Source organism: Triturus cristatus, chromosome 1_2 (assembly GCF_964204655.1).
Source record: "Triturus cristatus chromosome 1_2, aTriCri1.1, whole genome shotgun sequence".
NCBI lineage: Eukaryota > Metazoa > Chordata > Amphibia > Caudata > Salamandridae > Triturus > Triturus cristatus.
This window is the reverse complement of record NC_140580.1, coordinates 585,341,946-585,369,038: the sequence shown is the minus strand read 5'-3', so window position 1 is coordinate 585,369,038 and position 27,093 is coordinate 585,341,946. Positions and strand designations below refer to the sequence as shown.

Sequence of the window (27,093 nt, the reverse complement as noted above, 5' to 3'; positions counted from 1 at the left end):
GGGGCTGCGGGTGTCCTGTGGATTTCAATGGGGATTCTCCGGTTGCAATAAAGACTGCAGGCTCGGGAACGAATATCTTCTGGAGGTGACCACCGGTTGGAGAGGTAAGTTGGGATGCTGGGACATCGTCAGTTGGGCCACCCAAGGCTGCGGGTGCAGGGTTGTCTTTAGGCGCCGGGATTTCCTTACCAGCTCCGGTTGCGGTCGGGAGGGATCCTCCAGAAAGAGTCCGCAGGCTTCGCTTGGAGATTGGAGGTAGGTCAGTGATCACCAGATCTCAGATCAGGATCGCAGGGGAGACCTCCTCGTGATGTTGGGCCACTCGAACTCAGGCCGTAGGCGTCGGGTGCAGAGTGGTGCAGACCTGCGGATTTGGCCAGGGCCAGAGTCTGTGGGTGAGCAAATCTGGTGCTCACGAGAGACAGTATTTCTTATGGAAGGTAGGGCAGGTCCTCTGGGTTTTTGAGGCCGGTAGGGCTGGGGCCAAGTCAGTGGACGTCGAACTCTTAGTTTCAGCAGGCTCTTCGGTCCTTCTCTTCTTCTTGGTCGGTTCTGGTCTGAGGAGGCAAGGTTAAAGTTGCCCCTAAATACCAGATTTAGGGGCGTTACAGGTAGGTAAATGTTGGGACCAATGGGTCCCTTCCTTGGTGTGGGAGGGGGGCAAATGCCTCACTTGGTTGGCTGGGTCCCCCCATCTGCAAGATGGCGGCGACTGAGTTGTGCTTCACCTCGCCTCCCCCACAAGGGGTGGGGTTGGCAAAGGTGGGCACACCTCCCTTCCTTACTTGGTTTTCCAGCCGATTCCTCTGCCCAAAGTGGGGTCAGAACCTGTGGGGGACCAGTGGCTGGAAGCAGCAAAGGCTTGGGGTAGCTCACAAAGGCGGCAAGCCTTAGAAGCTTCCCCTTCGTGGACCCTGCCCATCCTGAGGGGAGGAGGCTTGGCACCTCGTCCCAGGATGTGCATTGTTTCAGACACCCAAGAGCAGCAGGCTCTCGACCCAGGGGTCCAGAAACATGTCTGGTTTTGGCAGCTGGCGAGCAGCCAATCAGCTTGGACACTAGTGTTAGGTCGGTTTCCAGGAGCATTTCTAAGATGCCCTCTGTGTGCATTTTTCATTAAATCGCACACTGGCATCAGTGTGGGTTTAATGTGCTGAGAAGTCAGATACCAAACTTCCCAGTTTTCAGCAAAGCCATTATGCTGCTGTCGAGTTCGTAATGACAAATTCTCAGCACCATATACTCTTAATGGCAGTACTGCACTTACAATGTCTTGTCTTAGACACTGTAGGGGTACAGGGCTCATGCACCTGTACCCTCACCACTGGTATAGTGCACCCAGCTAGAGGAGTGGCTGACCTATGCCAGGGCAGTGGGATGTAGGCATGGCACACAGGGATGTGTGCCATGTCGACTCTTCACTTTGTTCTGCACCAAAACACATAGCCTGCAAGAAAAAAAAGTGTGTGTGTATATATATATATATATATATATATATATATATATATATATATATATACACACACACACACACACACACACACACACACAAATATATAAAGGTACAGGGCCCCTAAGGGTGGCACAGTAAATGCTGCAGCCCTTGGAGGCCTTCCCTGGCCCACAATGCCCTTGGCACCTATGGTACCATTTACAAGAGACTGACCGGTGGCCAAAGAGTGCCAATTTGGTTTTGTTTCTAAAGTAGTTTAGGGATTGAACATAGGCCCCGAGTACCTGTTTGAAGAGCCCAGGGCACACTCAGTCAAAGTACATCAGCAGTTTTGCAAAAAGTGGGGGCAACCATGCAAACAGAGGGCACATCCGTACACTGTAGCAGAGCAAGAGAAGCAGGGAAAGGGGGGGGGGGGGGGGGGGGGGTCTGAAATGATAAGTTATAGTGTATGCAAACTTTCTTATGAGTTAAATAATTGTGATGATGCTGGTTGGAAGTAAGACACATTTCCTCATTGTAATGTTAAATATTATTGTTCCATGTGACCAGATCCCTTTGTGGCAGGCAGTTTCTTAGTCAGCTAGCTATGTGATTGGTGGCACAGGTGAGGAAATGCCTCTTTATTGGTATTCAACTACAATATTAACCTGCCTGATTAACCGGTCGTCAGCATGTTAATGACATGATGGCTTGTGTTACTTTAAAGTTATGTGTATGCCAATGGAGGTTGTTAGTTGGCCCTCATCACGCAAAACACCAAACTTTGTTTGATAAAGTCCCACTATTGTTCAAGAGTGGTACTTCCACATGAAGCGTACACATACACAGGCCATACATCAAGCTAATTAAGTCTATCAAAAGACTTCTATAATTTAGCTTTTCGTGGTTTTTAAATTCCTGTTCGTCTTGTTGAGGAGAGCTCGAAAGAAAAACTGTACAACGTTGCTAGTTTTTTATCCTATAAACCTGTGACTTTAATCTGTTTTCTCTAGGTGCTTGAATTTGTTTTGCTATTTTGATATATTTGACTGCGTCCCATGCTTCTACATGCCTTGATGATACACTGTGACTGCCAGCATCTGCTTGCTAAAAGTTTAAGCTAGCTTATTTAAATGGTGGCCCTTTTCTTTGAAGGTGCTGAGCAAAGACTGATCAAATATTTAAATGCAACATGAAGGCAAAAAACACTAAACTGAATCCGTATTTACTCAGGAATGCTAGTTAACTCACTCACCTTGATGTTTCTCCGCCTCCATTGTATAAACTGTAACTAAGGAACTGGATTCAAAACCTTCCAGTTTAACTGAAAAGATCTTAAATTCTTCAGAGATTATTTTAAGAACAGCTTGAAGTATTTTGAAACCGCATTAACTCCATTATCTCATATCATGCAAACGGCTTGAAGCACATTTAATAATGCAGTTTCCAAAGCTTGTTTAAAACCAGATTCCTAAAAAACTGAACACCCAATCTGCAGAGGTTTTGAAAGCAGCACATAAAACTAGGCAGTGTGCATGAGTGAGTGCTAGCTGTGGGCAAGTGTGTGAGTGTTTTTTTTTTTTTTTAAATAGCCGCCATCCTAGAGATTTCCGATATCAGTTTCACAGATGTCAGAAGCATTTCATTCTTATGCATAAAGATTGTATTTACCAGTTAAAAATTACCTGTCAGGACTGAAGCTGGTGCCATAAACAGGACCACTGTGGCCGTGTAAAACCTTCAACTCACTTGCTGTCCTCTCATCCATTATTCTCTCCAACACATCGTCTGATTCTTTGTCTATAAGACTGAGATCTGTAAAACACCAATTCTCCAGATTTAGAGCACACACATCAAGTAAAGACTGGAGACACATGCTAAACCTCCACATGCTTCTCTGGAGAACACTAAATAAAATTCTGACATTATATATAGTATTAGTAAAAAAGGTCAAGTGACCCTTTATTCACCTGAAAAATGCTGCATTTTTAAGCATTAGTCTTAATATAAATTTGTAGTACACCTACATCGTATGTGCTAGAGCACCACTTCACACCCCACGCCCTCAAGCTATAGTTTCTCAAATATCAGAGCTCTTATGAGCCTCAATATGTTTCAATTATGGTTAAAAATACAATGGAAAGCCTGAAGTTACTTTTCATACATTTCTAGTTGACATATTTGGAGTTAAAGTACTTCTAATAATTACCACTTCTATAGGCACTACAATAAACTGCTTTGTTCGAGTCACCTAACTGTACCTTGTGCATTTTTTACACTGCGTAGCTTCTTTGGCGTCACAGACCACACACGAACGGTTGAGTCAGCAAAGCCTCCGGCCATTAGGCTGGAGTCATCGGTGAAGTCAACAGCAGTCAGACCCTGCAGAAACAGAAAAAGAGGCAGAAAGAGAGATAAACACAAGCAATGCATTAATACTCCATCACCAGCTACAAAATGATAGAAAACCTTCTGTAAAACAGGTCTTAACCTCTTCGCTGCTACATCTCTTCCCTCTCTGCCCCCTCCCCCCGTCTTTTTTTGGCTATTTGGGGTAGTTCACGCTTAGGCCTCCATAACTTTGTCCACATAGGTATCCAATCCAAATTGGCATTTTTAAAAATTTTTATTTAACATCCTGTGTATTCTTAAGGTACCCAGGGTTTGTGGATTTCCCTCGAGGGGACTGAGAAATTAGCCAAAATACAGCAAATGTTTGGTGTTTTGTGGAAAAATTAAAGTGCTGCAGAAGAAAGCATCTAGGTTTTTCCCCTGCAAATTTTATCAACGAAGGCTTTGCAGTGCTAAAATCTCAACTGTCCAAGGTTCAGGAACAGGCAGACTGGTCAGAAAAGCAATTTTTTAGCACAGTTTTGGCATTTTACTGGGACATCGCCCATTTTCCCCATTTATTCTGCTTTCAACCTCCTTCCAGTTGGTGGCAGAAATGGGTGTAAAACCAATAGTAGTTCCCAGAAAGCTATACATGTCTGAAAAATAGACTTCATTCTGAATTTAGCAAGGGGTCATGTGTGTAGATCCTTCAAGGTTTTCCTAAAGAAAGTAACGGTTGAAATAAAAATGTTAAAATTGAAAAAACACAGCCATTTGTGCCTAGGATTTCACTCGTAACTTCCAACTATGACAGATTGTCGAAAGCAATATACCGTTACGTCCTCTGGACTCTTCAGGTTGCAGGGATATATAGGGCTTGTAGGTTCACCAAGAACCTGAGGTACCCAGAGTCAATAACAGAGCTGCACCTTGCAATGGTTTTTCTTTGTGTATTGGCTGGGTATACAGCAATTTATTAGGTAAACTATAAAGAGTGAAAAATAGGTATCAAGGAAACCTATGAATTTCTGAAATAGAAACAGTTATGGAGTTTAGAAGCAGTGGTTTTTTGCACAGCTCTGAATTTGTGGGAACCCATACTAGCATGCTGATAAGAGGGCATTTTTCAAAACAAATTATTTTTTACATACCATCTTCTTTTTGAAGGCACAAATGTAGAGAAAAACAATAGGCAATAACACTTATTCAACTATTCTGTGTTCCTCTAAGTCTACTGATAACAAGCATTGGCAAAGCCAATAGGTCTCGCCTTTGGGGCCTTATAAGTATTTAGTTATGAAGCACAATATCCTTGGTGCAACAACACCAACTGTTGCATGGCTAAACACTTATAAGGTCCCAAAGGCGAGACCTATTGGCTATGCCAATGCTCGTTTCTTTAAATCACTCCACTGCCAACAAAAAAACTAAAAAAAAGTTTAAAACATTGTTCACCACCCCGATAGCGTTGACTTTCACAAATGCGAGACCAATAGCATTGCAAATGTTTGTTATTTAATCTGCTCCGACCAACACAGGGAGGATAATAGCAAAAAATATAATTATGCATGTCGATGTGTGCCGCTGTGAGGTTCCTTGCATGTTATAGTACCTTGTGATGCAGCTTATTCCTGAAATTCCGTTTTGTAGCCTTTACATTTTTGATGCACTTAAATTAAAATACTTCTTAAAGAAATATTCCAAAATAATAATGCAGCAGATAAGTCGCAGATAAGTCAGGGACTGTAATCCGACAATGAGTAGTGTTAAGGCTCTGTAAAGGTCATTAACAATGTGGAATAAAGCAGCCTCCGTAATGCTTCCTGGTCTGCTCATACATTTGAGGGTTCAAGTATAGATGTTTAGTTTATGTGGTGCCTTCGCAAGAAAGTGCCAAAACCATCCTTCAGGCAATCGGGAAAGAAACCTTGAGGGAGACACCAATTAACTTGCCTCCTCCAATAGGCTAGCCTTGCGCGATATTAGTAGGGGTCAGGTCTGGACATAAAGATAATTTCTGGAATTATTATTTTTCGTAAATAGTAAACGCATTCACAGCACTAAATGTAGGCAGGGGAAGTACGGTATAATTTTGTTAAAGCATCTCTGTATGGCTGGAGGTTCAATTTAAAACAAAAAACAAAACCAATAACAACCAATAACAATTACAATAGTGTCAGCTTGTGTGTGGTGTTTTTGTTTTTTTACTGTCTTATTTACTTGTTTTGAGTTGCTGCCATGAAAATTTTGATGGAGAAAAGTTCCATCCTGAGTTTGTGTATTTCGCATGCAGGGCGCAGCTTCGCTGCTTGGATGTAACCAATGAACAAGTAACAAAGCTCGTAAAAGCACTGCTTGAGCGCGTATTTGTGTGCTTTTTAATTCCTAATTCACTCTAAATGAAGTAAGAGCTTTAACAATGCATCCTTCCATACAACAGGGTAGGTTATCCCTTCCTTTGCTTGGGTTACTCTGTGACCGCTACCCGATGCTACTGTAGACAACATCATAGGTCACAAGGATTGAACTTTGTGCGCTTGGATCACTGGTGCATCAGAGTAATGTTCTTTGCGGAAGCCTCAAGCCTTGTACGTGGCTTGCCATGAGTTAATCTCTGTTTAATACTTGATCTGCTTGTATGTCGATCTTCTTTCTGTCTTTTATGTGAAGACACTTGTAATACAAGTTTCAGTTTTCACTGTAGCAGCGTTTAACCACGGCCCCACAAAACAAAAGCACACCCTTTCTTACCGCTAGAATTCTTGGCCAATAAAAGAATCGGACAAGAAAAGAAAAAAAGATTAAAAGGGAGGGGAATTCAGACAGCAGAGAGATGTTTCTCAAATGTGCAGCTGCAGGAAGCACTGTTTATTCACGGGTCCGTTTATTGTTTTTTAAAGAATTTTATATAGCGCAAACTAGATTAGTATCAGAGCGCTTAAAATGAGTACCAGTTTCGTTACAGATGGATTACAGTTCTCCGAGGAGGCCGAATTCAAAGTGCTTTAGGTCCAGGCCTCGTGAGCTGCTGTGCGTCGACAATGAGTTCGAGTACTGGTAGAAAATAGACAAAATATTGTATGGCACAAAACATATGGAAAGCGCAACACAGGCAATTGTGCAAACCGATGGATGGAAATCCCAGAACGGTTTAAAAATGGCGGTCAAATTAAGAAAGCGCTTCAGGACTGTTCTTTTGGTTAAAGGCGCTGTACAGATGGTAATAGCTTTACACCACATAATATAACAGTCTGACATTTCCAAGACCTCTTGGCGCTGTCTGAGGAGGGGACTAGTCGCTATCTCTCGGACCGGTTAGATGGTTCAAAAAGTCAAATCTGAAGTAGTCCGAGACAGCGCAGCAGCCGTGTTCTAAAGAGTCCTTGCTGACACTGTCCTTGCTCGCTCATGAAAGAGAGCAAGAAAAACAAGTGTGCGCGCCTCGCGCTGAAAGTTTAAAAAAAAAAAAAAACACATCAAAGAAAGGAATGGGCGGGAGGGTTGTGAGAGAGGGGGAGTAACAGCAGCTGTTTTCAAGCACACTCGTGCTTGTGGCACCATCCGCCTTGCAGGAGCGAGCAACAGCCAATTAGCATGGAGTCGCTGCTCGCTCCCGCAAGGTGGATGCCGCCACAAGCACGAGTATGTTCTTCCAAAAAGAGCAGAGCGATGGCTAAAGGTCCTCTTATGTAGCGCATACGCGCTATGTAGGCGAGACCTAAAAATGGTACCTCACTTGTGTGGGTAGGCCTAATGCCCGCAATAGAAAACGGCCCAAAATGCAACTGTGACATCAAATTTTTCCAATGGAAACTGAATCTTTAGGTGTCGCCTGGCATTGGAGCGCGCATGCGCTCCTCGCCTGCGAGAGCTATAGTAAACCGTATGAAAAAGGGGACTTTAATCCACACCCCTCTGTCACAACCTTTTTCCATTGGCTTCGGTAGTGATTAATGTATTTTCTGTGCTTCTGGTTTGCTGGCTGTCACTTTTGTTGACGCCCTTGCAGTTTTCGGACGCCGCTCATGAAAAGCGCATCTGTTTTCACTGAGGCCTACCAAGATGCAAATAGAAGCGGCTGAATGAAAACAGATGGCGAGCGTGAAGGCAGCGTTTTGCGCGCGCACCACTCGTTTTGTTTTACAATTGATTTCACTTTCGCGATCGCTTTCAATGCCGCTTGTTGTTTGTTTCAACAGTATTACGAGTAATGATTGTTTTCCCTCTTTAATGTGTTGTGTGGCTGGAAATCGCTAATATTTTCAGGCTTTTTGTTTCATGTTGTATTATTCAGCTCTTTGTATACAGCTTTGTGACTGAAAGATGAGTTTGCACTCTAGAAAAATATTGAATTAAATTAAGCTGTACCTGGTAGTATGTAAAGGTTAAAATGGATCATGACGTAGCATCCTCCACTGAGAAGTTAAAAACGTACTTCAGTTCGGTATTATTTTGCTGAAAACGGCATCGGAATTCTGTTTGAATTTCGCCTCACATTTTGATTGACTCCGGGAATATAGATCGCAGCATCCAGATATGCCTGCTCCCTCGTATTAAAGGTCTGCTTCCTTCGCTTACTTGGATTTATTGTGGTTTGTTCAGAGGGAGCGTTTCAAAGTGACTGTGTACATGATGTTAAAAACATCAGTATGGCTTCCTTAAAATTGTGTGTGTTAACAGTGTTCTCATAAGTAAGTATTTAAATTCATTACAACGCTTCTGGGAAGTATCAAAAGTGTACCTGGTGCCCTTTTCAAACCTGCGTCCGAATGGGAAGATTTTCTTTTTGTTGCTCTTTGCCTCCCACACTCAGATTTTAAATATCAGTAGGAGGCCATTTACCTGCAGTTAAGACAGCTGAAAGAAGGTGGGACAGGGGATCACAAAAGACTTGGCCTCAATGGGGAATTTCAGTGTAAAAGTAAATATTGAAACTCAGTCTTCCGCAGCCGTAAGTGTTGAAGTGGTGGATGGCAGTTGAATCAACGGAGCAGAAGCCGGCGCTGCTCCACTTTCGGTGCTGAAAGTAGCCTCAGACGTGTCTCCTGTCTCATGCACCCACTCCTCTGTCTCCAGGATGTGAAATGCCAATGCGCATCCTGCTGCATCATAGTCTAATACCTTTATAAACTTACAAAAGACAAAGTATGGAATCTGCACCTGGAATGCGGTGAGTGTAGTATAACTGTGTGTGTGTGCGCCTTTATCTGGCCCCAAAATGCTGAATTTGGGCATATAACCTTCTAACGGACATATTATGGCATTTCAGGACATGTCATGCCTGTACCAAAGGATAAGTCGGTTGGTCAGAGCATGTGTGATGGCCGTCCCTGAGCATATGGTTGCCCTATCTGGTTATATGATGTGGCATAGGTTAAATGGTGTTATTACATGGGGCTTTGTGGCTTCTCATTTAATGTATATTTTGAAGATATGCCCGCGTCATCGCTGCCCCTCGAGCTCCTGTGCACATTCCTTCTCCCGGGACTGCCCAGTCATCACCTTAAGTTCCAGCAAAGCTGCTCCCTGCTGCATTTCTAAGATTCTTGAGTGACTAATCTACGTTCTGTGTGAACTGTGCAGTGTTTTTGATTACCCTGTGCAGATCCGGTCCACAGGGGGCGCGCCTTAGCGTGAGGTTGAGTGCATCAGTGTACAATGCCCCACCGAGGAGATATAGTCCACAGCTACAACAGCCCATGATGTTTGCCCAATATGGCGCTATAGCTCAGAGCCAACCCAAACTGTTCTCTTGGGCCATGTCTGTCTCTCACCCTGTTGCATCTGCATCACAACTACTGTTAGCAAGCGCTCAGGCCGTAGCCCCCCCCCCCCGTTATTGCTGTAATCACACAGTGCAGACAGTGCAGATGTTGACTTGCTGTAGTTTATCTTGATTTGCTATAATTCACGGTTTTCCCATCTTTACATATTTGTGCCTTTGGTTTCTGTTGTACGAAGTGACACCATTGGGATTATTGTTTGGGTCCGAGCACTCTTCGTTTTCACCTGTTTCCGGTGCACAGTTTAGTCGCATTGTATTTTCTGACTTAATGCACATTCAACTTGTAGCCTCTCTGCTGACACTGCCTGGAAGATTTAGACTAGACACTTCCGGTTCCTAAGGAAGTGTGACAGCTGCAACAGCTGGAGGGCCGCTACCAGTGATTCTCATGGCTAGTAGCTCAACTCCGCTTCTTCACCTCCCTTACCATTCCAGAAGGTTCCATCTCGGGAAGATGAACTGCTGCCACTTTAGTATGTGTGGGCCACCTTCCGTCTAGGCACAGCTGACATTTAAATTGCGCCAGGATACCCTGTATAATGTTGGGAATTTTGGTAAAAGCTTGTTACGTGAAACTTTCGAAGTTACACTATCATGCTAAATCCCGTACGTATGCGCCATTTACCCAAAAAACTTATTACAAGCACAGAGAAATAATGCAAACGACGAGAAGGCCAGCGCAGTTGCTGGTGCTTCTGGGGTTTTTGTGCTGACTTTAACTGTGCAGTGTGCCTTTGTGTTAGAAAATATACAGAGAACACACTTTAAACACCTACGTTATGGATGGGTGGGGGGTTAGTCCTTGCGGTATATAGAATGGGATTCAACGCGTTGCCCATTTGTGGTGACCTGATTCGCTGATGTATAGGTAGCCAGGTAGCCACGGATTCTTAAAGAACAAGTACTGAAAATAATAAAAAAAATTAAGATCTGAGGGTGCCCCTGGGCCTAACGGCCTCCCAAATGCCTTGTTTCGGCACAACCCACCATTCTGGGCAGATCATTTGTCTCCTCTTTTCTCGAACATTCTAACTTTTAACATGATCCCTGACTCTTGGAGGGGAAGTATTCTAAGCCCAATATATACATTGGGTTCTCGTTCCGATCCTGCAAATTACAGATTGATCGCGTTAATTGATGTGGAGGCTAAAATCTACGCTTCAAACTTGCTGGTAGATTTAGAGGACTGTGTGGTGCGAATAAACCTTATTCCTTCAACGCAAACCGGATTTAGGGCTGGGATGGGCACCCTGACGAACATTTCCACAGTAACACTCATGGCCAATCAAGCCCTTAGAAAATCAAGGCCACTCTACGTAGGTTTCATCGACCTTAAAGCGGCCTTCGACAAGGTTTCAAGAGCCAAGCTATGGGCAAAAATGCGTAACTGGGGTGTCCCAGCTAAATTGCTGGAGGCCATAATTAATCTGTACTCCCAGACGTGGGTCCAGATTAGGAAAGGAGATGGTCTCAGCATTACTAAGAAGATCCACACACTCAACGGGCTAAAACAAGGGTGTGTGTTGGCACTGTGCCTTTTTAACATTTACACCGCTGACCTGGATGAGCACCTTCGGTCAATCCAATGTGACCCTCCGAAACTTGGCACAACATCCACACCGAGCCTTCAATACGCGGACGACATCGTCTTACTGACGCAAACGCCAATTGGTTTGCAACGATTAATCACAGAACTCTGAGCCTATACCACCTCGGTCCAACTGACCATCAACCACAAAAAAACGAAGGTGATGCGCTTTAATAAACATCATAAAGCCGACCGCAAATTTACTTGGACAAGCGACCTTTGACCGAGGTGGATTCATACAAATATCTTGTCTTCCAAATTGATCGCAAACTCACCTTCAAGATCCACCTGTCCCAAGGTCATACGAAATCCAAACAGCTGCAGTTTGCCTTCAAAATTTTTAAAAAACAAACTTGCAGGTGGCTCCATTGGGCACCTATTAAAGGTTATAGCAGCAAAAGTCCTGCCTTCTATCTCATATGGTACAGAAATCCTGAACGGTAAGGATGCTATAGGCCTAAACCTGGAACAATCAATCCTTTTTAAAAAGCTGTTTGCAATCCCCTGCCACATTCCGCAAGCCCAAATTCGACTTGAGTATGGTCTAAAGAACCAGATCCCTGACAAACAAGGCACATTAGTCAAGTATTATTGGAGGATGCTGGATGCAGAGGAAAACACACTCGCACATCATTGTTGGGCAGAGATCGAAAAGCAAGCCAGCTTCAAAAATTAAATCTTCGAAGCTTTGAAGGCCTCCCTCTCAGCACTGAAATTAGAGGAGGCATGGCTTACAGCTCCCACCTACTTCACTTTTAAATTATTGGTCAACAAAGCCATAAAACGGCATTCCATATTACTAGACATAACTGCCTTCGCAAAAAACAAACACGCCTGGGCTGTGATCCAGTCATACCAGAGGCTGCAACCCCAATCCTACCTGCTAGATCACGTTTTGTACCAGAAAAAATTTTTTTTTCACTTTAAGGCTTGGGTCATTCCCATCAAAAGACTTGACCCCAAAATGGAAATACGTATGGCAATCAAAGGAATGCCGCCTGTGTGGAGCTTGGGATGAGTCCTTACTGCACCTACTATGCATCTGCCCTGCTTTGGCAGAAACGCGCAAAAAGGGCCTTCGGGAGCTCTTTAGGAAGGAACAAATAAGAACTTGTAGAGCAGCAGTGATTCACTGTCTCACGGGCTCATCTATCCCATTGTCCTGCAGAGCCATAAACATTTTTTAAAATGCGGCAAGAGACCTGGCCAATGCAGAACCTGTTAACCAACTCATGCAGTATTAGAACATCTGGCTTTGAAACCATTCGAAAGTTCTGCTTACATGTTAACTTTTTATATTTCTTACAAAAATAATTATAACGTATATCCTTGTAAGTTTTATTCATGGTGGTTTTTCCACCCTTTTATGGTTTTTTTTAATGAAATCAAATAAAAGTATATTCTTCTTCTAGGTAGCCAGTGAGGCTGACTAGCACAGGTGTTACGTGGTTACGTGTTCAGTGGGAGTCAGCAGCCTTAGACGCATTATGGCGCGGTGTGGGTGTGTCCTAAAGGCCATTTCAATATGGACAGCGGCAGTGAAACAGCGAGCTAGCCGTGCTGTCCTTATGGGACAAAACACAGGATGTGTGTTAAGGAGTTGGCAGTGATAGAACGTACTTCTGACTTAATGCACATTCAACTTGTAGCCTCTCTGCTGAGACTGCCTGGAAGATTCAGACTAGACACTTCCGGTAGACAACAGCGGACTATGAGCCTCCATGCAGCTTTCCTAGAAACTGTTTGGGGGAGGGGCAGCCGGCTGCAGTGAGCAGATGTCCTCTTGACGCAGGAGGGTCCAACCGTTTGTCCCACCTCTCTCCCAGCTGAGGCTTTAATGTGGACAAAAAGCTCAGTGCTCGCAACTACTGTGATCTGCAGGTCACAAGGAAGCCAACTCACGCTTTCATCCTTTCAAGGATAAACCTAGGTAAGACAGCATCCTTTAAGTACAGCCACTGCGTTGCACCAAAAAACAAAGGTCTGAAAATAGGCTTATTTTTTCAGCAGAGGGAGCACCCAAAACAAAATCCTGTTTTGCTTGGAACGCTGAAAATCTTTGCACCATTCCATACTCTGGTTTACCCTTGCGCATACATCCTACATGTAGTTGTCTGCTTTACACTAGTTCACACACGTCACGCCTCGGAACTTCGCCATTCCCACCTCCTACACCCAGTATCCAGCCACCATGTAAATGGCCAGTGAAACTGTCGACAGGAGAGTTGGTAACAGATCTTAACTCCAGACCCTATCACATGCAAGAGGTCTACAGGCATTACACGCTCAGCGCTCACAACTATCGTATCTGCAGGTCACGACTAAAGCCAACTCGCGCTTTCATCCTTTCGAAGGCGGCAAACTTGAGTGCCATTAATTTAAGTTTTAGAAATACACCATTTTTTATTGCACTTAGAACCAACCAGTAAAAGTACTGTACGAAGTGCCACATAATGATATTATAAGCAGTTTTCCAGTCTCGGAAACAAACCTGATATTTGGAACAGCTTTATTAAACAAGCAGTTTACAAGACATGTGAAAAAAGTAATGTGCCGGTCTGATTATTGTTCTGTTTATTGTAGGTCATCTGTGGTTTTTCACTGACCCAGGTGAACAAGAAATTAATGTTTTTCAACCGACGATAAAATCGTTTTAAAACAATAAGGGGAAGCGTGCACTTATTTTGCTTGTCCCCCATCCAGCATCTGTTGCTGTGGCTGATCGATTTCGGTGTTGTAAAAATAAATGCACGCTATTTTTGAGCAAGGAGCATTGAGTGCGTGGGGTGTGAAGCTGGGATTTCAACACGTTTATGGTCTAGCAAATGTCGGCGTGGGCATCATTGTGTGTCAAAGGCATTTGCGATGGTTAAAGAGGCAGCTGAGTGATGAGTATGCTGACGGGTAGTAGAACTCTGGCATGGTGACAGGGGGCTGAAGAGAGGAGAGCACGTGGTCACAGGAAATATTATCCGCAGCAGCATTTCTGGTGTTTATGCGGACCTTCCTGTTTTCTTGCATGTATGCTTCGTATACTGTGCTTACAATAATATCGGTTGGCCTTTTACACCAATGTGTGCACTTCTCGTACTGCATGCGTGATTGCGTGATTTCCCATAGTGCTGGAGAATTGAATTTCTCTATCCCTCACCTGTCCTGGCTTGTGGTCTCTCAGAATGTTTCTAAATTCAGGGGTTGAGGTTGGAGCTTACTCATGGATACTGTGGAGGGGGAACATATTGTGTTTTACTAGACATTGCAGTCCAGTCGCATAAGGTGGTATTTGATTATCTAATTCATACATTTCAGTACATTTTATTGCATTCAATACATTCCTTCCTTTCATTTTTTTTCGTTTTCAGAAGCACACCAGCTCCATCCGTCCCGTCCAATAGCTCCACATATTTTAAATAATCATATTCTGAACGCCTGCATTTGTTAAGGATATCCGAAAATCAGTTAAATGTGCAGCACACTCTGTGCATACCAAAGGCAATAACGCGGACCGATTCAGCTGAAAACATTTGTCCAAAATGGTTATTGTCAAAGCGGCGGATCGGTTTCATACAAGGCAAAGCGCCTCGAAGCCGTGACTTGCAGCCCTGGGCCCTGGTTTTTAGAAGCACAGTCCATGGTCTTACGGGAGTCATACTGGCAACCCGAGAAGCTGGAAGATAGCTCGGTTGTCCGGAGTGCCTGCTGCAGAGGTGGTGTTGGGTCGACTCCATCAGAACCGAACTCGGCTTTCATCCTTCTAAAATCACTGCAAGGGTCATACCAGCAGACGCGAATCACACGCGTTATTCTAGCGCCAAGGGGATGGTGAGCTCTAGAACAATAGCCAGTGTTATCGATGTTTAAACTCACTTTCATTATGTACTCACGTCATGTGTTTTCGGACCACAATTCTTCACCAGGGAGATGGTGCACCGACCCTGGAGACCTCTCAAGCCTGAGGGAAAGGAATATGCTACTTACCAGTATGCATCTGTTCTTGGCATGTAGAGCTGCAGATCTACACACTTTTGCATAGATCGCCATCCGGTGTTGGGCCCGGATGTTTGCAGTTAGTTTTTCCTCTTGGAAAGTCTTTGGAAGTCACGAGGTCGGTGACTCATCCCTTGGTTCGTATTGCGCATGGGCTTCGGCTCCATCCTCAGATTGTTTTTCGCCAACAGGGAAAGATGGAGCGTAGTAATAACAGTGAAGAAACCCATGTGTGTTGTATCTAAATAAGATAGACTGGAACAGATACAGGTAGCCGGGGAGGCGGGTGGGCATGTGTAGATCTGCAGCTCTACATGCCAAGAACAGATGCATACTAGTAAGTAGCATATTCCGTTCGAGGCATATGAGCTGCAGATTACACACTTTTGCATAGACTATATAGCAGTTCCCAACCCTAGCGGCGACCACCGGTATCTGTTGCAGTGGTTTGAAAAAGTGTTTTTAGTACAGCCTGGCCCACACTAGCTTGTTGCTTGGTTTGCACATCTACACAGTAATGTTTAGTGAAAGTGTGCGGTGTTGACCATGTAGCTGCTTTGCAGATATCATCTAATGGGATGTTCCCTAGAAAAGCCATAGAAGCCCCCATCTTTCGCGTAGAGTGGGCTTTAGGGGGAACAGATAGCGTGCGTTTTGCCTTGTGGTAGCAAATCTGTATGCATTTTACAATCCACCTAGCTATCCCCGATTTAGAGATGGGGTTGCCTTTATGTGGTGGAGAGAAAGAGACAAACAGTCGTTTTGTCTTTCTGAAAGGTTGTGTTCTCTGGATATAGTAAAGTAAGGCCCTTTTAACATCCAGTGTGTGTAGAGCCCTTTCTGTAACAGTATGAGGTTGCGAGAAAAAAACCGGTAATTCTACCGATCGGTTTAGATGAAAAGGGGAAATGACTTTGGGTAGGAATTTTGGGTTGGCACGGAGGACAACCTTGTTCGGGTGCATTTGGAGAAAAGGTTCTTGTATAGTAAGTGCTTGTATCTCACTGACCCTTCTAAGGGAAGTGATGGCGACAAGGAAAGCTGTTTTCCATGTGAGAAATTGCAGTTCACATTTATGCAAAGGTTCGAAAGGCGGTCCCATTAGCCTTGTGAGAACTATATTTAAGTTCCACACAGGTGAGGGTGGTACTCTGGGGGGAATTATTCGTTTGAGACCTTCCATGAAGGCTTTAATGGCAGGCACTCTGAAAAGTGAAAGGTGCTGTCTGTTTTGTAGGTAAGCGGCAATTGCTGCGAGGTGTAGCCGAATGGATGTATATGCTAGGTTACACCTTTGTAGATGGAGTAAGTAGCATATGATGTGCTGTATAGATGCGTCTAGAGGGTTGATTGTGTTGTTATGGCAATAAACAACAAATCTTTTCCACTTTGCAGCGTAGCAGGCTCTAGTAGTAGGGCGTCTAGCTTCTCTGATGACGTTCATACAGTCGGGGGGAAGGTTAAGGTATCCGAATTCTAGGATCTCAGGAGCCAGATCGCAAGGTTGAGCTGAGCTGGGTCCGGGTGCCTGATCTCTCCATGGTTCTGGGTTAGGAGGCATGGTGAGAGGTGTAACTTTTGGTGTGGCACTACCGAGAGTTCCAGCAGCGTGGTGTACCACGGTTGTCTGGCCCATGTTGGAGCTACTAGAATCAGTGTGAGGGAGTGCTGTTGTAGCTTTCGCACCACTAATGGAATTAGTGGGAGAGGTGGAAATTTTGCCTGACCAGTTCATCCATATCGCATTGCCTTTGGACAATGGGTGTGGGTATCTGGCGGCGAAGCTTGGGCATTTTTTGTTTTCGTGGGTGGCGAAGAGGTCTATGTGTGGATGCCCCCACATCTGAAAGAACGGGTGAAGAACCTGCGGGTGAAGTTCCCACTCATGGATCTGCTGCGTCTGTCTGCTGAGCAGATCTGCCGTGGCGTTTTGGACTCCTGGGACATGTTGGGCTAGGAGAAAGATTTTGTGTGGAATTGCCCATCTCTATATGCTCTGTGCTAGTTGAGAGAGCTGTGGAGAGTGTGTGCCGCCTTGTTTTTGAATGTAGTACATGGCCGTCATGTCTGTGCGAATAAGGACTGCCTTGCCTAAAATCTGTGTCTGAAAGGATTTGAGGGCTAGAAAGATTTCCAGTAACTCCAGATGGTTGATGTGGAGTAACTTTTGTTGTGGTGTCCATGTGCCCTGCACTGTGAGGTGTAATAGATGAGCTTCCCAGCCGGAGAGCGATGCGTCTGTTAGGATTATCTGTGGAAAAGGGTCCAGGAACGGTCGACCTCTGGAAAGATTTGTGGTGTTCCACCACTGCAGAGAGCGATGGGTGCGACCGTCTACCAACACCAGATCTGTCAGTTGCCCCTGGGCCTGGTTCCATTGGCGCGCTAAGCACTCTTGGAGTGGACGCATCTGGAGTCTTGCATGAGGCACTATGAAAATGCAAGAGGTCATCATCCCTATTAGTTGCATAAACACTCTTGCTGGGAGAGAGTGTTGAGGTATGAATCTTTGACGCAAAGCCTGAATGCTTGCAATCCTGGCAGGATTGGGGTAGGCTATGGCTTTTGAGGTGTCTATGGTGGCACCAAGGTATTGCTTTGTGTGAGATGGTATTAGCTGGGATTTTGGTGGTTCACCGTGAAACCTAGCTGGTGAAGTAGTTGGATGGTAGTGGCAGTGTGATGTACACATTGGTTGTAGGATGTGGCTTTTATTAGCCAGTCGTCCAAATATGGGAAGACGAAAATGTGCTGTCTTCTGAGGTGTGCCGCCACTACCGCTAGGCACTTAGTGAATACCCTTGGTGCTGTTGTGACCCCGAATGGGAGCACCTTGAACTGGTAGTGTTGCCCGTCCACTACAAATCTGAGGTACTTTCTGTGAGCATGTTGTACCGGAATGTGAAAGTATGCGTCTTTCAAGTCCAGTGTGGTGAGAAAGTCGTTCTGGGAGAGGAGCGGAAGTACCTGCTGAAGTGTTACCATGTGAAAATGGTCCGAATGTATGTATGTGTTTAGAGGCCGGAGATCTAGAATAGGTTGTAGAGTCTTGTCTCTTTTTGGTATTAGAAAATATAGGGAGTAGACCCCTAAATTTTGCTGATTGGCGGGAACTTGTTCTATTGCCTGTTTTTGTAGGAGGGAGATTACCTCCTGTTTTAGTAACGTGGAATGTTCTTGTGACATTGGGCGTTGCCTGGGTGGAATGTTTGGAGGGGTAGATGTCAATTCTAGGCAGTACCCTGAACGAATAATTTGGGTCACCCATTTGTCTGAGGTGATGGTCTCCCAGACGTGAAGGAAATTTTGTAGCCTGCCCCCGACCGGAGTGGGATGGTCTGGAGGGAGCAGGGGGAAGTCATTGGGTAGGCGGTGTGGCAGAGCGGGCGGTATTTGTTTTGCCTCTGCCTTTATTGTTATTGCCTCTATAGCCGCCTCTTTGATAACCCCTTGTGAAGGTGGATTGAGCAGGGGATTTGTAGGAAGTGGACGCGCTATCTGAGGAGTAGCCTCTGCCCCGAAAGGAAGGGCGGCGAAAGGAGCGCCTAGGAGGGTGTGACTGCAGGGCTCCCATAGATTTCGCCGTATCTGTGTCCTTCTTCATCTTCTCGAGGGCCTCATCTACCTTTGGGCCGAATAGATGTTCTTGATCAAATAGGTGATTTAATATGGAGGCCTGTACCTCAGGTTTAAAGCCTGAAACTCTCAGCCAAGCATGGCGACGGAGGAGGACGCTAGTGTTAATGGCCCTGGAGGCTGTGTCTGCTGCGTCTAAGGCACAGCATATAGAGGTGTTAGTTATGGTCTTACCCTCTTGAATTAATTCATGGGCCCTATTTTTGTATTTTTCTGGGAGGTGATGCATGATGGTTTCTAGTTCATCATAATGCGCTCTGTCGTATCTGGCCAATAGCGCTTTAGTGTTGGCAATACGCCATATATTGGCTGCCTGTGACGCAGTGCGCTTTCCTGACGCGTCCAGTAGCTTTGACTCTTTGTCAGGTGGTGGTGCTTCGCCTGACGCCTGGGAGTTTGACCTCTTCCGTGCAGTGGAGACCACTAGGGAATCTAGTGGCGCTGGCCCTTTGATATAGGCAGGATCTGTGGGGGCAGCTTTATACTTTCTCTATGCGTGGGTTAATGACCCTAGCCCTGACTGTGTCTTTAAAAACCTCTGGCGCATGTTTTATTACCCCTTTGAGCATAGGTAGTATGGAAGTAGACCCATTTGCGGTATCAAAGGTGTCGAGGAGGAAATTTCCTCTACCGGGTCAGTGTGTAGCTCTACCCCGTGATAATGTGCTGCCCTCTGTAGTAGGTGGTGAAAACCTAATGAGTCTTCTGGTGGAGATGGCCTGGATGGATAAAGGTCATCTTGTGGGACATCTGGAATGTCTGGATTATTATAATTGTCCCATGGCTCTGGGGATCCTGTAGGGGTGGGGTCTTGTGGCACATCCCCTGGATCGTCGTATGGGTCCCCCTGATCATCATGGTCTGGAGACGGGGTTGGAGAGCGATGAGGCAGGGGTGGAGAAGGCGGAGGGGGTGGAGGAGGTGAGGAAGGCACTCTGAAAGGGGAGGTAGCACAGTCTTTCCTCTTTGGAGGTGGAGGCGGAGCCGGTTTGTCCAAATGTCTCTTTTTAGAAGAGAGTGCCAAATGTCCAGTTTTTGGATCCTTGGTAAGTGTCTTTTGCAAGGGATCTGGTGTAAACAGTTCCTGAGATAATGTTTGTTCCGTCGGCGCCGAAGGTTTCGGGGCCGATGACTTTTTAGGCTTGTCCGTGCCGTGCTTTTTTGGAACCACCCATTTTTTGGTCGGCGCCGAGGTAGGCTTCGGCGCGGGAGTGTCGGTGCCGAGGTCCTTATGATGTTTAGTCGGTACCGAAAGGCTGGGTTTCGACACCGAGGACTTTGGTGCGGAGCTCGGTGTCGAGGGAGAGGCCGGTCTCTTTTTCGGTGCCGAAGTGTGTTTATCGGCACCGCTGGCAGGCTGGCTCGAGCCCGAGCCGCCGGAAGGCTTATTAGGCTTCTTCACCGGGCCCGAAGGTGGGGTGTTTGAAGCAGTGTCTTTGGTCTTGCCTAGGCCCGGAGGCGAAGGCGTGACGAAGCCTTTTTGTGTGTCGGCGCGGGTGTGGGAGGGGGTATAGTACTCACGACCCTCTGCGCCGGGGTGATATCCTCCACATCCGAGTCGTTGGCTTCGGAAGCACTGACGAGGTCCTCTTCGGTGTGCTGCTGTCCCGGAGCTTCGACGTCGTCCCCGAAGATGTCTACTGGAACGGAGGTCGAGGAGTGCGCCATGTTTCGTCTGGCCCTTCGATCTCGAATAGTCTTTTTCGATCTAAAAGACTTGCAGGCGGGACAGTCTCGAGCCTCATGTTCAGGGGAGAGGCAGAGGTTGCACACCTCATGAAGATCGGTGTGGGGGAATTTGGACCCACATCGAGGGCACTTCTTGAATGGAGTTCTTTCCATCAGCCGGGACCGGAGCTTGGATAGGCCCGAAGGTCGCCGTCGACGACTGGAATCGAAGATGTGTCGAAGAGAAGGTGATTGAGGAGATCAGGATCTGACCAATACCACGATGAGATAGGATTCCTCGTCGAAGTGCGAAGTATTACATCCAAGCCCGATGGCGGAAAAAAACTGAGGATGGAGCCGAAGCCCATGCGCAATACGAACCAAGGGAGGAGTCACCGACCTCGTGACTTCCAAAGACTTTCCAAGAGGAAAAACAAACTGCAAACATCCGGGCCCAACACCAGATGGCGATCTATGCAAAAGTGTGTAATCTGCAGCTCATATGCCTCGAACTGTATATTTCAGTGGGGAGTTCATTCATGGGCAGTAGCTCCACAGACAACAACCATTTAAATGTGCCTGAGCAGGGAGGGGCGCAAATTGCAAGGAGGGGGCCAGTGCGATCAATTACTGAGCACAAAGGCGCATGGTTGGCCAGGGGGTGAGATTTGGATGTGTAAATGGTAATTAACATGCACTGTGCTGCATTTCTCCGTGTTGTAAAGCCATGTCTCTTCCTACCATGTTCTCGGAGTGTGTCAACAATCCCTGAATCCCTCCTTGCTCAGTTCCTTATGCTCATTTACATTGCTTTCTGGGTGTGTGCTTGCAATGATCCTCATCTCCCGCCAGACGTGCTTCCATCCAGGGCGCAATTCTCTTCCCTTCTCTTTACTCACCAATCCCCCGTGTCCCATCGTTTTCCTTCTCTCATTCCTCTCCACCTCTGTTCATTGTCTTTCACCCCGTCTGTGCATTGCGTTCCTTCTCCCCCGCCGCCTACTCCAGCAGAGCAACCCTCTTTTCATAATTACTTTCGGTCCATCGTGCTTTTCTTCTTTTCTTTCTCGCCTCCCACCTCTCCGACTTCCTTCTCACGTCTCCTTTTTACATCCCCCCTCATTTGCGATTTTCTTTACTCTTTTCTTACTTAATCTTGTTCTCAATTCCCTTCCTATTTGCTCATTTTCCCCCACACTCCATAAATCTCTCTCGGTTACCCTCTTCCATACATTCTTAGGGTGTGTAAAGTTTGAGTATGTCCCTCTTTAGTCAACACCACCACCACAACCAGTAACACCAGTACCACCAACAATCACTACCACCACTACCAGTACCACCAACAATACCATCACCAGCACTACCAGTACCACTCCCACCAGTACCGTCACCACCAGTACAATCACCACAAGTACCACCACCACCACCACCAATTCCACTACCACCACCAGTACCACTACCACTACTACCACCAGTCCGACCACCCTAACACAACAAATACCAACACCAATACAACCAATTCCACTACCACCACCACTACCACCACGACCACCAGTACCACTACCACTAATACCATCTCCACCACAACTACCACCACCACTACTACAAACAATACCACCACCAACACTACCACCACCAGTACCACCACCAGTACTACAGCAAGTACCACCAGTACCATAATCACCACCAGTTCCACCACCAATACCACCACTAACACCACCAACAATAACACCACCAACAATAACACCACCACCAATAACACCACCACCAGTATCACCACCACCAGTATCACCACCACCAGTATCACCACCACCAGTATCACCACCACCAGTATCACCACCACCAGTATCACCACCACCAGTATCACCACCACCAGTATCACCACCACCAGTATCACCACCACCAGTACAACCCCCACCAGTACAACCCCCACCAGCACCAACATCTCCACCACCACCAGGACCACTACCACCAACAGTAACACCACCCCCAACAGTAACACCACCCCCAACAGTAACACCACCACTACAACCACCAATACCACCACCGCTAACAAACTAGTACCACCACCACTGCAAACAATACCACCAGTATCACCACCACTAACACCACCAGTACCACCACCACTAGTACCAATACCACCACCATAAGTACCATAACCACCACCATAAGTACCATAACCACCACTACAATTATTACTAGTACTACTCTGTGGTGATCGTAATAATAATAGTGGTAGTTATGGTACTGGTGGAAAATCACTATTATAAATTACAATACCTTTTTAATTTTTCAAAAGGCATTGCCATTTACAATACCAATAGCTCTAAAACTCGCAGTTGCAAGACCTAGTGCATTGTAAATGCTTCTTTTACAATGTGCCTAGCTGTGTATTTTGGGACCTAGCTCAGCTGGCACCTAGGGAAGCCTAGCAAACCTGTACGTTTTTGAAAAACTAGACACCCAGGGGAATCCAGGATGGGGTGACTTTTGAGGCTCTCACCAGGTTTTGTTACCAGAGTCCCTTGCAAACCTCAAAATTTGCCTTAAAAAAAAAAAAAAAAAAAAAAAACATTTTCCTCACATTTTCGTGATGAAAAGTTCTGGAATCTGTGGGGAGTCACAAACTTCCTTCCTCCCCCAACATCCCCCCCAAGTCTCCCAATAAAAATGGCACCTCACTTGTGTGGGTAGGCCTAGTGCCCGCAACAGGAAACGGCCTAAAACGCAATGTAGGCACATCACATTTTTCCACTGTAAACTGACCCTTTTTAGGTCTCGCCTAGGCAACACTTGCGCTCTCTCTTCGAGACATGCTGTATTCAGATATAAACTTGAAGCTGCTGTGACTCTCCTTTGTAAATGTTGGCTTTTGATTTGTTACTAGGCTTATTAGTCCTTCCATAGTAACTCCCCGTCTTCTGTTTTTAACTCCCATGAGGACGTGTCCTTTTACTTGTGTTGTTACTCGGGATGTTTTAATTACAGACTGAGCACTATTTTCTTAAAGGACTCTCACCTACCAGCTGTTGCAGGCAGGACACGCTTTCCCGCAACAGTTTTTTTTTTTTCACCAAACGCTTACAACAAGCAGCATGTGACGGGAAGGGCCATGTGTAAGTAAAACATTTTGTTTTATTTAACCACACGCCAGACCATGCTTTATCATTACCATGTCGCCCTCTTTACTTTAATATGCACGGGTGTCGCACAAGATGTTGTCGCACGGCGCCCATTTGATCATTATCATTAAAAAAAAGAAAAAAAACAATCACAGCCCTCCCAGTGCCATGTCTGATGGCGCCTCCAATGTTTTAGTAAATTGAAATAAAAACAGAGGCCACTTTATTTATTTTGCTGCCATACCACTCGCGGGACATTAACTATGCGGGCGCCTGCTTTCATTAACACGGGGGGCCCACTTTTTCTATACATAAAATTGTCATCGCACTGTCTCCGTTCTTCTAGGAAGCATTGTGTGCAAGCAAAAGGTGTACCTTCGTAATTGCCATGGCTGTTCTATAAGGAAACGGCGAACACTTGCCAGGTCGCATTCTGCAAAAACGTGCGAGGGGGCGGCGCGCGCAGAGTGAGGCATCGAGACAGGAGCATGAATGCAGAATGGCGAATATTGTGTATATGAGAGGGGGCAGGCGGGAAAAGGATCCATAGTGGGGCCAGCAAAATAATGCGGGGAAGTATAAGACTTCGGGGGCAGAGGTATCCTAATGCACGAAGTACAGAGCAAGAAGCATCAAAACATGGGCTGCCCACCTCCCTGTTTACAGCTCTAGATCTCACCGTGCTGTGCAGCACTCAGACTTTTGTGGCCAGAGTTCATATTCCATGCTGCATTGTAAGCTACAAGCAGCTGTCCCAATGCCGCATTTCTCTTCTTCAGTCAAGTGTACCAGACAGCACCAGCTGCCAAGATGAAAAAGACCTATTGTCAAATTACCATGAAATTTCAAAGCCCACCGAATGGCTTTGTCACACTCATTCGCTTTTAATCGATAGCTTGCCATGTCCTTTCTCGAAAGCGTAACTTCTTTTGTTTGTGTCCTTCCACTGCTAACTTTTAGGGAGCTACTTTTTTTATATTTGATAAGAACCCCATGATCGCGCATGTTTTCTAGTTGTCTCACTCATGCTGCTCTCTCTCAGTCATCTGTATTTTGCTCTCACATCTGTGTGCTCCCATCATGCTGTTGCTCTCGCCTGTGTTTCTTTACCCTTCACATTGTGTTGCTCCCCATTGCGCTCCGCGTTGCTCTGCCTCGCTTGTGTGCATCTGTACCCAAGTGCTCATCTCCCAGTACTCCCTGTTCTACCGCTTGTGTGCTTCCTTCCTGGCCCATCCCTTCTTCCATTGCACTGCAGCCCCAAAGTCCTATTTTCTAATAAATGCTTTTCACTTAAGAAAACCAATCGCTTGCTATTTTTTTTCATCATTAATTGAAGACCTTTTTGAGTTTACTAAATTAGCCTGTGCTTCTTTCCCCTGCGTATTGTGTTCTCCATTGTGCTGTGTTGCTCTACTTCGCTTGTGCAAATTTGTCCCAATCACATAAGTGCTTATCTACTAGTGCTCCCTGTTCTACCGCTTGTGTGTTTTCCTTCCTGACCCATCCCTTCCTCCATTGCACAGCAGGCCCAAAGTTCAATTTTCTAATTAATTTTTTCTACTAAACAAAACCAATCGCTTGCTCGCTGCATTTTTAAATGATTAATTTAAGAGCCTTTTCAGATTGGTAAATTAAACTAGCATTTGCAATGCAATAGATCTTGCATTTGTTAAAGTTAGAGCTGTCAGCGTTGACAATGTTTTTTACTTTTGTTTTTTATTTGCAGTGGAGTAATTCTATTTGCATTGCACTATTGCCATTCGTATAAAAAACGCAAAAGTAAAACAAATTGACACTTTCAACACCAACAGCACTAACTTTAACAAATGTGAGACCTATTGTATTGCAAATGCTTGTTTTGCAATATGCCTTCGCTCAGCCCGCACCTAGGGAAACCTAGCAATCCCATAGATCTTTGAAAAAGAGTGTAGGAAAGTGCCAGTTTTTGCCATTGACACCCCTACTTTTTGCCTGGTACATAATGTGATTTCGACTGAAAGTGCACTGGGTTCCTCCCAACTAGGCCCCCAGTACCAGAGCACTTTCCCACAACTGTACAATTGTTCCCCCAATTAGCAGAACCTTTAGCACCCTCTGAAAGTCCCTAGTAAATGGTACCCTAGTGCCTAAGGTACTAAAGAAAGCCTCCAAGGGCTGCAGCACTCTTGCTTGTGCCTTCACCAGGCACAAGCAAGAGTGCCATTGCAGGCTGCGTGTCTTGGTGTTGGAAAAAGTGAAAACACAACATGTCACACATCCTGGTGTGCCATGTCCCCTGCCACTGCATGTAATATTTGTAAGTCACCCCTACAGAAGGCCTAACGGTCCTAAGGCAGGGTGTTGAATATTACATGTGAAGGTATACCTACATCATCAGATATGCCCGTTGTGCTGGTCAGTTCTAACCTACCAGTCTCCGGTGTGTTTGCTGACTGCTTTCTGCCAGCCTGTCACCTGAGACGCTGTCCTGACCTTCTAGGGTGAGAGCCTTTGCTTTCAGGAGATCTAGAACAAAACCCTGTCCAGGAAGAGGGTGTAGCACTCCCTCCCACAGGATGACCTGCTGATTAGCCTCCTTGGGACAGGGAGCTTCAAAGAAGCTGCCACCTTTGGAATGTGAATCTGGCTTCCCTCACAGGAGAGAAAGCCAACCTATCCAGAGCCCCCTTGGCACCTGGACCGGCAGAAAACTTAGCTAGTCAGGTAGAAATGCCACCTCCAGGCTAGTTGACCCCTATGGTGGGCTACTGTGAGGTGGACACGATTTTTTATACGTCGCAGTCTTTGTGATGGCATACTTAGGAAATCTGGGACAGGGTTATGCCCACTTTCCGCAGGAAGTGGTCATATAAGGGGCATAGTGACCCAAAGGGTCAGTAGCCCATTGGCATTTACCATACACTCCCCTAACGTCCCTAAATTCAGTATTTAGGGGCGCTCCTGGAACCAGAGAAGCTGACCCAAGAGGCGAGAGGACACTGAAGAGGCACAAAAGCAGAGGAGAGAGAATAGGCAGCTGGCCTGGTACCAAACATGCAGGCCTGTCTGAATCCCATGTCGAAAACGGTGTAAAAGACGGACTCGTCCTGCAGCTGTGATTATAGAAACTTGGGAGGACTGTCTGCCTTCAAAAAAGACTCAAGACCTCATGTGAACAGCAGATCTGTTCTAAAGAATCTCCAAAAAGAAGACTCTGAGATCGCTGAAACTGCAAAAAAACAACATCTGAAGCAACCACTGCACCAGTCGCTTCTGGCCCGAGTTGAAGTGGGCCACCGTGCCAACAAGGTTCTCTAGCCCTACAGAGCTCTAGTCCATTGTGTTTTCACGCCTCCGGGGCTATCAGACATCGCCAGAAGCCTCTGCACACCAAGCTCCTCGGCCACGACTGCTCTGACAAGGAAAAACCGGACGCCTAAGAACACCCTACCGCTGGGATTCTGCTCAAATGCCCAACACTCACCACTGCTGCTGGGAATGGGAAAGATCTGCGGACTTTGGAACTGTCCCTTCCACCTCTCCTCTCTCCACTCTT

At 45.9% G+C, this 27,093-nt stretch overlaps 1 protein-coding gene across 1 annotated transcript in view; it reads right to left on the bottom strand.

Annotated features, from left to right (window-relative positions):
- Nucleotides 1-27,093, bottom strand: part of TAF5 (TATA-box binding protein associated factor 5) — a 205,516-nt gene that overhangs the window by 100,655 nt on the left and 77,768 nt on the right. The window contains exons 6-7 of the mRNA XM_085606681.1: nucleotides 3,697-3,817; nucleotides 3,121-3,250 (exon numbers count right to left, since the gene is read on the bottom strand). Coding sequence (XP_085462807.1) covers nucleotides 3,121-3,250; nucleotides 3,697-3,817 — 251 coding nt within the window. The remainder of the gene's footprint in view (nucleotides 1-3,120; nucleotides 3,251-3,696; nucleotides 3,818-27,093) is intronic.